Source organism: Nannospalax galili, unplaced genomic scaffold (genome assembly GCF_000622305.1).
Source record: "Nannospalax galili isolate Female #2095 unplaced genomic scaffold, S.galili_v1.0 scaffold1189, whole genome shotgun sequence".
Lineage (NCBI taxonomy): Eukaryota > Metazoa > Chordata > Mammalia > Rodentia > Spalacidae > Nannospalax > Nannospalax galili.
This window is the reverse complement of record NW_008360313.1, coordinates 2,513,919-2,526,876: the sequence shown is the minus strand read 5'-3', so window position 1 is coordinate 2,526,876 and position 12,958 is coordinate 2,513,919. Positions and strand designations below refer to the sequence as shown.

General features: G+C 39.3%; 2 protein-coding genes across 29 annotated transcripts in view; one reads left to right on the top strand and one right to left on the bottom strand.

Moving 5' to 3' along the window:
- The window catches only part of Dcaf6 (DDB1 and CUL4 associated factor 6), a gene marked incomplete at its 5' end in the record, with an annotated part of 86,825 nt that extends 75,247 nt beyond the window's left edge, over nucleotides 1-11,578 (top strand). For 12 of the 13 annotated variants that reach the window (XM_017796064.1, XM_017796062.1, XM_017796063.1 and 9 more), the window contains 3 exon segments: nucleotides 1,415-1,503; nucleotides 3,849-3,954; nucleotides 11,126-11,578. In XM_017796064.1, coding sequence (XP_017651553.1) covers nucleotides 1,415-1,503; nucleotides 3,849-3,954; nucleotides 11,126-11,190 — 260 coding nt within the window. 13 annotated transcript variants of the gene reach the window in all.
- Nucleotides 7,385-12,958, bottom strand: part of Gpr161 (G protein-coupled receptor 161) — a 63,777-nt gene continuing 58,203 nt past the window's right edge. For all 16 annotated transcript variants that reach the window (XM_029559503.1, XM_029559502.1, XM_029559507.1 and 13 more), the window contains one exon: nucleotides 7,385-7,995. In XM_029559503.1, the coding sequence (XP_029415363.1) occupies nucleotides 7,863-7,995 (133 nt within the window). In that variant the 3' untranslated portion in view covers nucleotides 7,385-7,862. The remainder of the gene's footprint in view (nucleotides 7,996-12,958) is intronic.

The following is a 12,958-nucleotide window of genomic DNA, read 5'->3' as shown; positions in this document are numbered from 1 at the left end:
AAATTGTTTGCCCCATTCATTAGCTCTAGTTAACATTTTAAGAATCTGAATTAGCACTGTTAGAGACAGTTATAGCTCTACTTTTTAAAACAATGAATTTGCTTTTATGAACGGCAAGGGGCTCACAAAACCCTACCCCTAGCTGAGGAACTATTGGCAGTTGATGGTACTGGAGGAGAGTCAGTTTTCCTGGGATGTGGCCCTGGGTAGGTTGTCTGTGCTGCACTGAATGGCCCACACCCATGCATGTACTGGTGGCACTAGTTGGACTATATGGGTTAAAAAAAGAGTGCATGCTGGATGTGGTGGCTTATGCCTTTAATCCCAGCACTTGGGAGGCAGAGGCAGGTGGATCTCTGTGAGTTCGAGGCCAGCCTTGTCTACATAGCAGGTTCTGGGTCAGCTGGGGCTATAAGGAGACCCTGTCTTAAAAAACAAAGTGCATGAGGTTGGAAGGGAGACATGTTTGGGGCAGTGGTTTGGGAGGATTGGTGGGGAGGGAGTTAAGGAGTGGATTTGATCAAAACACATTGTATACATGCATGAAATTCTCTAAGAATAAATAAAAATATATTTTTTAAAGTTCCCAGCATCAAAAAGAAAAAAATCTATTTTTGACAGAAAGTCTAAAGAAACAGGTTTATTCTAGTATTTCAGTTTGATCAGCTAGTAGAGGTCTGGTACGACTGAACTCTACACCTTTTTAAGGTTTCACATGTATAATAGAGCATTGGCTTGCTCTTACTTTCACTAGGATAAAAGCATTGGCTTGCTCTTACTTTTCTGTTCAAAACTGATAGAAATTTGAGTGATTTTTAAGATGGCCTTAAATTTTTGTTCCACCAGTTACTTTTAGGTAATATTCAAAATGATTTGTGTGTGTGTGTGTGTGTGTGTCTTTTTGAGGCAGGGTCTCCCTATAGCCCCAGCTGTCCTGGAACTTACTATGTAGACCAGGCTGGCCTCAAACTCACAAAGATCCACCTACCTTTGCCTCCCAGTTGCTGGGATTAGAGGTGTGCACCACCACGCCCAGCCTCAAAGTGATATTTTAATTAACAGTTAAATATATAGTACAAGGACTGGAGAGATGGCTCAGCTGTTAAAAATGTGTATTGCTCTTGCAGAGGACCTGAGTTTGGTTCCTAACCCTCACATTAAGCAACTCACAACTTCTTGTAACTCCAGTTCCAGGGGATCTAACACCCTCTGGTGTCTGCAGGCACCTATACTCATGTGCACATACCCACACATAAATAAATACATGTACATAATTTAAAATAAATCTCTAAAAAATACAGCTTTCATTCAAGCTAAATTTGGTTATATTTGTATCAGTGTTTAACTTACGATCTTAAATTAATGGGATGATGCTAAGATATAATTTATGCTAAGATGTGAATTTTATCTCTAGTTTTAGCCTCATCTGGCATAGATTATGACATAAAGATCTGGTCACCACTAGAAGAATCGAAGATTTTTAACCGAAAACTTGCTGATGAAGTAAGATTTTTATTGTACTTAATACTTAATTTGTATCTAAAATGCTGTCCTAAGAAAAGCAGTTCATTATTAGTTGCTAACAAAACAAATTAATGTAGTTAAGGATTAAATCTTTAATCCCAGCACTGGAGAGGCAGATCTCTGTGAGTTTGAGGCAAACCTGGTCTACATAGTAAATTTTAAGGCCAGCCAGGGCTACATAGTGACATTCTGTCTGAAAACAAAAACCAATAGGAGGTCAGATCTTTTAAAAAAGAAGATGAGCCTGGCAGGGTGGCGCACGCCTTTAATCCCAGCACTTGGGAGACAGGCAAGTGGATCTCTGTGAGTTCAAGGCCAGCCTGGTCTACATAGGAGTTCCAGGCCAGCTGGGGCTACAGGAATACCCTGTCTCAAAAAGACAAGAGAGAGGGAGAGAGGGAGGGAGGGAGTGAGGGAGGGAGGGAAGGAGGGAGGGAGAGAGAGAAAAAAAAAGACAAAAGCATACTTATAATACTAGAGGTAGAAATCAAAATAGTATCTTGCTAATAACAGATTAGGTGTGTTTTAAAGAACTTATTATTCAACTAATAAGTTGTGCTTATTTTAACAAAAATCATTGAAAAATTAAAATTGTTTTAGCTGAGAAAACGTGATTATGCCACCTGTAATCCCACCACTCAGGAGACTGAAGCAAGGGGAGTTCTGGTCAGATTGAGCCACATATCAAGACCCTGTCTCAATGAATAAAACAAAATAAACAATCAAAGAAAGAAAATAATTTTGCTGTATGCCATCCTCCATAATTGTAGCCATTTTTTTGAGTTTTCACAGACAGATTATTAGAGATTTCCTTTATTTTTAGGTTTTAAGGTTTCCTTAGCCTCTTGGTTTTTTATATTTTATTAACTTTTTTAGCTGGTATTTAATAGGCTACAATATGTGTCATTCATGTATGTATGTATGTATGTATGTATGTATATGTTTTGCTTGTTTTTGAGACAGGGTAGGGTCTCACTATGTTCCTAGCTGGCCTGGAACTTGCTACATGGACTAGACTGGCCTCAAATTCACAAAGATTGCCTACCTCTAATTCCTGAATGTTGGCGAGTGTTGGGATTAAAGGCGAGTGCCACCACATCCAGTGCGTGTGCTCTCTCTCTCTCTCTCTCTCTCTCTCTCTCTCTCTCTCTCTCGTGTGTGTGTATTTGTGTGTGTTTCATATATTTTATCATTCAACCTTGCTCATACTCACCCTCTTCTTCCTTTTTGTTCCCTCCCTCTCATCTCACTGGTCCTCTTCTTCCTCCCAAATACTTCCTTTTCTACTTTCATAGAGTATGTATGTATGTATGTGTGTGTATGTATGTATGTATGTATGTATCATTAAATCTAGATTTCACATATGAGACACAACATTAGCTATATTGTCTTTCTGCCCCTCCTATTACCCTCTTCTCTTCCTCTCCCTTTTCTCTTAAGAGTCCTTCCTTTCCACTCCTACTCTCCTGTGTTTTCATGTCATATGATACATTCTGCATATGAGGGGGGGAAATGTGCTATATTTGTCTCTCTGAGTCTGGCTTCTTTTTTTTATTTTTTTATTTTTTTGAGCCTGAGTTGAAACAGTAATCTCCAATGCAACCCATTATCCTTCAAATAACATTTAAATTTTTTTATTTATTTTTATTTTATGTGTATGAGTGTTATGCCTGCAGGTGTGTAAGTGCACCCATGGTATGCAAGGCCCGAGGAGGACAGAAGAGTGCATCGGATCCCCCAGAACTGGAGTTATGGATGGTTGTTAACCACCATGTGGGTGCTGGGATTCAAACCCAGGTCTTCTGCAAGAACAGCCAGTGCTCTTAACTCCTGAGCCATCTCTCCAGCCCCTAAATTACATATTTTTATTCTGAATGAAACTTCTGTGTGTGTATGTGCCACATTTTCTTTATCTGGTCATCTATTGTGGATATCTAGGCTGGTTCCATATCTTGTCTGTTATGAGTAGTGCACCACTAAGCATGTATTTGTAAGTATCTCTATGGTATGGTGGCTCAGATCCTTTGGCTATAACTTAGGAATGGCATAGCTAGATTATATGGTATTCTAGTTTTAGTTTTTTTTTAAATATTTTATTTATTTTATGTGTACGAGTAGTGGTGGTCTCTGATCTTCCTTTGTTAATGGATCTTCCTTTTATATTGAGTAGCCTTAAGACAGAAATACAGACATACATAAAATGAATGAAGTGATTCCTCCTAGGACTTGCTAATTTTTTATGTTTTTTCTTTTTTTTTTTTAATTTTTAAGGCAAAGAAAGATACTGTTACTATACTTTAACGTGGTTGTTTAACTTGCTGTAGGTTATAACTCGTAATGAACTCATGCTGGAAGAGACTAGAAACACCATTACTGTTCCAGCCTCTTTCATGTTGAGGATGTTGGCATCACTGAATCATATCCGAGCTGGTAAGAACTTCCAGTGTACCATTAAAATCATTGTTATATTTGAAATCATTAAGTCCTACTTTATAGGAGTTCATAAAATCTCCTTAATATTCAACAACGAAAGCAACAACTTCAGAACTAGGACTTCTGTGAGCACTTGACCTTATAGCACAGTGAATTATTATCTTCTGAACTATTTATTGAAAAATGGTAAAATAAGCCTGGTGTGGCGGTGCATGCCTTTAGTCCCAGTACTGGGAAAGCAGAGGCGAGTGGATCTGAGTTCAAGGCCAGCCTGGTCTATATAACAAGTTCTAGGCCAGCTGGAGCTACAGGGAGACCCTGTCTCAAAAAACAAAAAAAAACAAAAAATGGTAAAATGGGAGCTGGAGAGATGGTTCAGCAGTTAAGAGCACTGGCTGTTCTTGTAGAAGACCTGGGTTCGAATTCCAGCACCCACATGGTGACTAACAGTCATTCATAACTCCAGTTTCAAGGGCTCCAATGTCCTCATCTGTCCTCCGTGGGTACTGCATACCACAGGTGCACTTCTACACATGCAGGCATAACAGTCATATACATAAAATAAAAATACATTTTTTAAAATAGTAAATGAAAACACAATCACTTGAAAACTTTATTAGGAGCTCTTCTCATACTACAGGACTGTACCATAAAGCTTAAGATATGCTATACTACTGAGCATGATGGTGTGCTCCAGTAATCTCAGTATTTGGGAGGAGGATGTTGGTATCACTGAATATCTGAGCTGGAAAGAACTTACAGTGTCCAAAGTCACCCTAGGTTACAGAGTGAGTTCAAGGCCAGCCATGAGATACATGAGATCCTGCCTCAGCTAATAAAAAACAAGCACCAACAACACAAACTTATCCTAAAACAAATGCAACATGGTAAGGAATAAAGCAATTTATATTAGTGTGTGTGTTTTTTTTCAGTATTTTTTAAATTGATAAACCGAGGATCAATGACACAGATCCAGAAAGTACATATGTTACAACTAATAGTCAAGAGGAAAATGAATAATCTTATCTTCATAACAATAGAAAAGGTCCTGTATCCATTATAAACAACATGTTTATCCAGTGTTTATCACTTTTCACTGAGTTCATAAATGTCTTCATATGTTGGGTATTATGTATCACTTAGCTACCATTTCTAGAGTACCTGTACTGTATCAAATACTATACTAATAATTTCATAGATATAGCCTCATTTTGCTCTAACTCTTTAAAGGAGGTTTTATTTTTAATAACTTACCCAGGCCACCCACCTGTCAAAGCCTGAATTTGAAACTGCCTTCCAAGCCCTTTCTGCCTGTTGACTTATAAATTTCACATTGAGCCATATACTCAGGTCCTTACTCTGACCTCAGGCCACTCGGTGATCTGTTCCTTTCACTACCTTACTGAACTGTTTCCTTTGTAACCCAGCTATGCTAATGCTCCTTCAATTTGGGGATATACCAAATTCTTTACCACCTCTGGGTTTTATGATGATGCCCTTGGCTTCCATTCTTACTTTTTGTTAAGATAGAATCTACTTATCATAACTCAAACTTACATAAACAGCAGATTAAATATCCCTTTCTCATAGAAAGTAGGGGATGGGCAAGCAGATATTCTAGGCAAAGTAAACAGTGCATGATCTTTTCTTTCTTTCTTTCTTTCTTTCTTTCTTTCTTTCTTTCTTTCTTTCTTTCTTTCTTTCTTTTTTGTTTTTTTGTTTTTGTTTTTGTTTTTTTGAGACAGGGTCTCCTTGTAGCCCCAGACCCCTGGAACTTCCTCTGTAGACCAAGCTGGCCTCAAACTCAGAGATACACACTTGCCGCTGCCTCCTGAGTGCTGGGATTAAAGGCATGTGTCACTATGCCCGGCTCATGGTTTGTTTGTTTGTTTGTTTGTTTGTTTTTCTCAAACCATAGAGACAATGTGTAGCAAATTTCAAAAACTGAAAGAATCTTTATATATAATTAAAAGAAGGAGAATAGTCCCAAATTTTAAATATTATCAGAAAAAAGGGGAAATTTTCAAATAAGCAAAGCAAAACAACAACAAAAAAAATCCCTTAAAGTATAAACAAAAAATGTTAGTAGTCTAACAGTGTTTTGCACTACTTCTTTCAGCTCTAAGGGGCTTTAGAAGGGTAGCAATGGTATATATGGAACATTCTAGACTCACAGTGTCTTAGAATATGAGTAAGTTCCTTCCCAGCCTAAAATTTCTGTGTGCCTCTTCATGTTCTTAGGATAGAGTCCAAATTATCCCTTAAGGGGCTGGAGAGATGGCTCAGCGCTTAAGAACACTGGTTACTCTTGCAGAGGACCCGGGTTTGATGTCCAGCACCCACATGACCCTTAACAACTGTCCATAACTCCAGTTCCAGGGGATCCAGTGCCCTTTTCTGACCACCACGGGCATTGCACAACCCAGGTGTACTTACGTACCTGCAGGCAATACATTCATACACATGAAATAAAAATAATTAAAAAAAATTTTTTTTTTAATTATCCCTTAACATTCTTCCCTTCAGACGTTTGGGCCTTAGCATGTAGGATGCTCAGCCCTGGTTTCTCTCTGATGGGTTTGCAAAGCCTGTCATCAAACTGAACTTAGTCACTTAACCACTAATGAGCACACTCAATCAGCAAATGGTTTTAGCTTTCCTTCCTAGTACACCCCATAGCCATTTACCTTAGCTCTCCTTAGGTTAGATCACCTCCTTGTAAAGTTATCATGGGTTTCCCACTGCTTTTCGAACCCAGATTCTAACTGTATCTACATGGTCCTATGTGCTTAAACTCTGCCAGCCTCTAACTTCCACTCCTTCTAGCTTTCGTCCAGTGCACTACATTTGGGGAATAATGGTCTCGCTTTTCTTCCTCAGTGAAACTTCTTAGCACAGTTCGGACCTTTTCACTTCCTTTTGCCTCTCCCTTTTCAGGGTTGAATGACTACCCCCCAGAACTTCATGTATGTGTGGGGTCTTAGCTCCATCCAGTGTTACCACTTTCCTAAAAATCGTTTCTGGCCATACAATCTGAATTTGCTTTCTGTGACTTTATCTTCCCTCTTCCCTGGTCACTCTTTTCATTGCTTTACTGTCCTCAAGTACTTAGTCTAGTGTTTCATTTATTTGTTGCCTTATTATAGATTAAATGAGAAAAATACATTTGTTCGCTTGTTTATATTTTTCTTCCAAAAAATAAGCTTGTAAGAGCAGAAGCCTGGGTTTTCATTTGTTTTTTTAGTGCTGGGGACTGAACCCTACACCTTGCATATGCTAGGTAAATGCTTTACCACTGAGCTCCAACCCTCAATTTGTCTTATTTGCAACTGGTTCATTAGCGCCTAAAACAATGCCTAAACATAAAGATTCTCAGTGGATGTTTGCTGAATAAATGAGTAATTGAATAAACTTCTAGTATCAGTTCTTTGGCTAATTATGTTTTATTTTTATTGTTTTTCTTAAGGATAACCTGGAAAATAAAACATGTTTATAGAACAAGTTTTCTTGGGGGAAAGTTTTTCATGATCTCCATAGCTCCCATTTTCTCCAGCAAACTAACAGTCTCTCCCCCCCACCCCCAGAATAATGAATAGCGAAACTTTCAGAAGTATAAACCTTATTTATAGGATCAGTTTGACCTCGTTTACTTTTGAAACTAGTAGATAGAGAAGGAATTCTTATTTAAAATAACTGTTCTTCAGACTTCTTTGGACTGTAGTGGCCAACTAAAGATAGTAAAAGCATTGAGCTTCTTTGTGTTTTACTACTTAAATAGCACTTCCTGAACAAATTTCATTTAATTCTTCGATATTCAGTTTACATTTTGAGGTCACTCTTTGACAGCCAAAGGAGCTGGATTTGAGGAGAAAATAACCACATTCTGCTCACCCCAGCAGCCACCGTCAGCTCTTCTGGAAGCTGATGAGAGACTCTTGCCCTCTTGTCTCCTTGGGGCACAGCTGGGCCTGCAGAATTCTAAGCTCTTCTGCATTCCCTTGGCATAGGGGCTGTGGTGCTGCTGCTTCGTTTCCCCGTCTTCATTTGGTAGCATGGCAAGCAAAAGAAACTTGATTAAGTAGCTCACAGACTATGAAATAGGCTGTTTCCACGTTCTCCTGCTTTACTAACAAGACAGAATTGTTTCATTTTGTTTTAAAGGTAGGGTTTTACTGTGTAGCCTAGGCTGGCTCAAACTCGTAATCCTCCTGTGTTGGCCTTCAGAGTACTAGGATTACAGGCATATGCCACCACACTCAGATCTACTTAAATAAAATAGCAACTTAATGTTTATTCTTTCATGAACATATATCACACAATAAAAATAATGTTATTTCATAGACCGGTGGTGTAGCTGAGCAGTAGAGCACTTGCCTAATATGCTAGAAACCCAGGATTCAAGCCCTGGCACCACCAAAAAAAAATTATTTTTTTGAGACAGAATGTCAGCTACCCCAGGCTGGCCTTAAACTTACTATGTAGCTGAGGATGACCTTGAACTCTTCCTGTATCTTTGCCTCCCCAGTGCTGGAATTACAGGCCTATGTCACCATGCTCACTTTATGTGGTGCTGGAGATCCAAACCCAGGGCCTCACGCATGCTGGAGTAGATATTCTCCCAACTAAGCTATACCCTACACCTGTTTTTCTTTTTAATACTAACATTTTTTGTAACTATTTTATTGGTCAAAAATTCTTCTTTTGAGGCTGGAGAGATGGCTCAGCCCTTAAGAGCACTGGCTGTTCTCCAGGTTTAGTTCCTAGCACCTACATGTTGACTAACAACCTTTTCTGTAACTTCAGTTTCAAGGAATCTGACACCCTCTTCTGACCTCCATAGACATTTGCATGCATGGGTGCACTTACATGCACACAAAACAGTCATACAGAGAAAAAAAAATAAATCTCTGTGTATAGTCCTTAGTGATCTATGAAGGTCTATTCAAATCTTACTGTGTTCATTTACTTTACAAATATGTGACAAGAAGCTGGAGGGATGGCTCATTGATTACAGAGGACTTGAGTTCAATTTCCAGCACCCATGTAAGGAGGCTCACAGTCCCCTGTAACTCCAGCTCAAGGGGAATCCAGTGTTTCTGGCTTCTGCAAGCAGCTGCACTTGTGTACACAGACACACATACACATGATTTTAAAATAAAAGTATACAAATATGCAAATACTTATAGTAACAGCTAAATTTTATATGAGTTATAAATTACATGCATACACATTGGCTGACATTAGGATGTAGTCAGCATGGAGATTTAGCCTGAAGTCCCTTGGACAATTGAGCATACAGCTTCTTCTATATATTGCCCTTGGTGCTAGGTTCCAGAGAGAATATATAAACCTCTATAGATACTATAAAAACAAATCTGAGGGTGAATTTTCTTTGCTGTGGACTAATTCCCTTATGCCTGACCTTAATATTTCCCATATTACCTTAGGGAAATTGTTCTGTGGCATAATGTCATAGATGTCATCCTTGCTGTGGTAATGATTTTTATGCTGTTGCCTTCTTCATACACCATTATCTAATGTAGCTTATCTTCATAAAACTTACATTCATTTCTTTAGTGAACCTTACTCTGCAGTGGAACTCAGTGGTACAGTATTTGTCTAGCCTATGTGAGGCTCTGGGTTCTGTCCCCAGTATGGCAGAAACAAAACAAGAACACAAAACAACTTCAAACATCATATACATCCATCCTGTGGATATAAACAGAAATAATTCTTGCCACCAAAAGCTCACAATGTGGTCTGAAGAAGATAGATAAACAAGTATTATTATGACTGGGAATCGTCATTATAAGGTTCATAAAGGGCATTCTGGTTCTGGAATTTGGAGGAAGCAATTTATACCTCTACACACTGATCTTGAAGAAGTTGGGAAAATTTGACAAGGAGGATAATAGTTGTACTGGGCAGAACCTTAATTGTTAACAGATTGCACAAAAGTATGGTAAGCAAAGGAATGGCACATGTAAATGACATAGCTTAGGAGCATGCTCACTTGCTCAGCACAGTTTATAGTTACCTGTATTTACTTGAGTGTTTTACCCAGATAAATGCTCTACTGTAAGGGAAGAAACCATATTTACTTTGACCATTGTAGTCTCAGGTTTTAGCATAATTCCTCAAATTTAACTTTAAGAAATGTTTTTAATTTTTATTTTATGTGTACGAGTGTTTTGTCTGTGTGTAAGTGCACCCATGTCATGCAGTGCCCATGGAGACCAGAAGAGGGCATTGAATTCCCTGGAACTGGAGTTACACATGGTTGTTAGCCATCATGTGGGTGCTGGGAACCATCCCAAGGGGGCTGCAGAGATAGCTCAGTGGTTAAGAGCACTGGCTGCTCTTGCAGAAGCCCCAGGTTCAGTTCCCAGCACCCACATGGTGGCTATGGTGGCTAGCAACTGTCCACAACTCCAGTTCCAGGGGATCAAACACTCTTCTGACCTCCAAGGACACAGGTGCATGCAGGCAATACACTCATACACATAAAATAAAAACAATGAAATATTTTTTTAAAAAAGGAAATCTTTTTACAAACAGAATTACACATGTAAACACGCATGTTCAACCTCTTGCCCACAGACCACATGTGCCCCCCCAGGATAATTATGGATACAGTCCAATACAATCCTCATACAGTCCAGTATGAGGTGGTTTTCTGTTTTTTGTTTTTTGTTTTGTTCTGTTTTTACAACTTGATTGCTCTGTTAGAAAGCTTGAACTTTGTAGGTGACAACATCATGTCCCAGTATCAAAAGGCTGAACACACCTGCATGGTCTCCAGTAGTCTCTCTCTTGCATCCTACCTTCCAGGACACCTTGATAGTACCCTGGTACCCATTCTTAGAACTTAACCTACAAGGAACATTGTTTGAAAACCACTGCGAGAGATGTACTATATCAAAATCTTAAGGGTTTTGTCTGTTTTAGAATTGCATAGTGTTGCATGTGTGGTGTCGATGTATTCACTCTTCACCCTTAGAAGCAAAATTAAAGCTTGTTTATACATACTAGTAAACTGATTTTTACATAGTTATGTTTTGAATTGTATACATTTTATTGGTTTTAGTTAAGGCACTGATAATTATTTATAATAGTGATAATAAAGGTATTTGTATGTGTGTGTGTGATTCTCATGTCTGTTTTCCAGACCGTTTGGAGGGTGACAGATCAGAAGGTTCTGGTCAGGAGAATGAAAATGAGGATGAAGAATGAACAACTCTTTGGCAAGCACTTAGATGTTCTGCAATTTGTATACATTTATTATATTTTTTTCTTTACAGAACTTTAGTGCAATTTAAGGCTATGGTATTTTGGAGTTCTTCCCTTTTGAGGGGATAACCAAACATTGGTTTGGAATGAGTGTGTGCATGAATTTGGGAGTGTGTGTAAAACAAAACAAGCAAAATGTTTCTGAGATGTTTTGCTGTGTATGACGTGCTCAAAATGCAAAGTGCAATATTTTCCCTAACCTTCAAATGTGGGAGCTTGGATCAATGTTGAAAAGTCATTTTCATTATAGTGAAATGTTGGTTCAAATAAATTTCTATACTTGCCATTTGCATGTTTGTTCCTTTCTAATTAAAGAAGTCGGTTGTTTTAAGATAGCCTACATTTGACTTTTTATTTCTGTGCTACTCTGACCTACACTTTCCAGTCTTTTCTCTAACAAAAGAAAACTAATTTAATAACATTTTCCTTTTTGACTTATGTATGACTGAATAACATAAAAGGGCCTTTTCATTTCTTTCCGAAGTATTTTCTCTTCACCTTGAGTTAAATCTTTTATAATCCATGGTACCTCATCTCACATCAGTCATTGAGCCTCATGGGTTGTTCACATTAGTGCAGACTACTGAAGATACTGGCTTTTGATCTATCTCTCTATCCACATTCCAGATTTTCCTGCAAGCTGTTGATTGTCTTGTTTGAATTTGTTGGTCTTCCTAAGTCCACTTCAGCCACACCTCTATGACTTCTACCCAGGCCTGTGTGTCTTGCAGGGTATGACCTAAAACTGCTCTGCAGACCTCACCTTTCCCACCTCCTGGGTTGTCTGCTTGTGTCTTTCCCTCAGGCTAGTCATGCTCATGATGATGCTTTAATTTTCTTCAGTCTAATGATATGCTCACATTATTCCAGTCCATTTACAAAATGAAGTCTTTTCTCAATGCCACATTATTCTGTGTTTATATACATTCTAGCTGTCATCCAAATGAGCACCCATGGCTGCTGCTTACTATTTTTCTGATGTTGAAAGCCTCTTCCAGAAGCCAGACCTGCCACATGAGAGGCCATGGCTGCCTCATGATACTTTGGGGGTAACAATTTAAATATGGCAGAGTGGTGTGCCCGTTGTTTAGTAAGCCAAGATGACTAAGCAAGTGCTTGTGTTCTCCCTCTCCTTTCTCTCTCTCCCTCTCTCTCCTTCTCTCTCCCTCTTGCTCAGTATTTGCTGTTACAGATTTCTGGGTATGATGGGACATTGACTCTCCTTTTTAAGAGGGAGCTGTGGTCCCCCTCTTGTGAGCTGCTGCCATGGTCCCCTCCCGTGAGCTGGAGCTGTGGTCCCATCCTGGGAGTTTGGAGCATTGCCACCTCCCCACTTCCCCTTAAACCAGAGTTGTGGTCTCCTCCTGTGAACTTGAGCTCTGGTCCCCCTCTGTGTACCTGAGCTGTGGTCCCCTCCTGTGAGCTGGATCTATGGTCCCTCACATGAGCTGGAAGCTCTGGACTGGAAGCTCTGGACCACTACTATGAGCCACAGTCCACACTCCTCTGGTAGGCTCATGGTGGAGCAGAGTAAAGGAACATGGAGGACTTCCTGATGTTTCACAGCAGTTTCAGTCTTCTCTGGATGACTACATTCCCCACAGCCCCCTTCCCTGAGGTCCCAGGTTGTGCATTGCAGAGGCTTTGCCTCTTATGCTCTGCAGAGGGGAGGCCCCTTTTATTTGCAAATTCTGGTCTTGGGAAGACATTT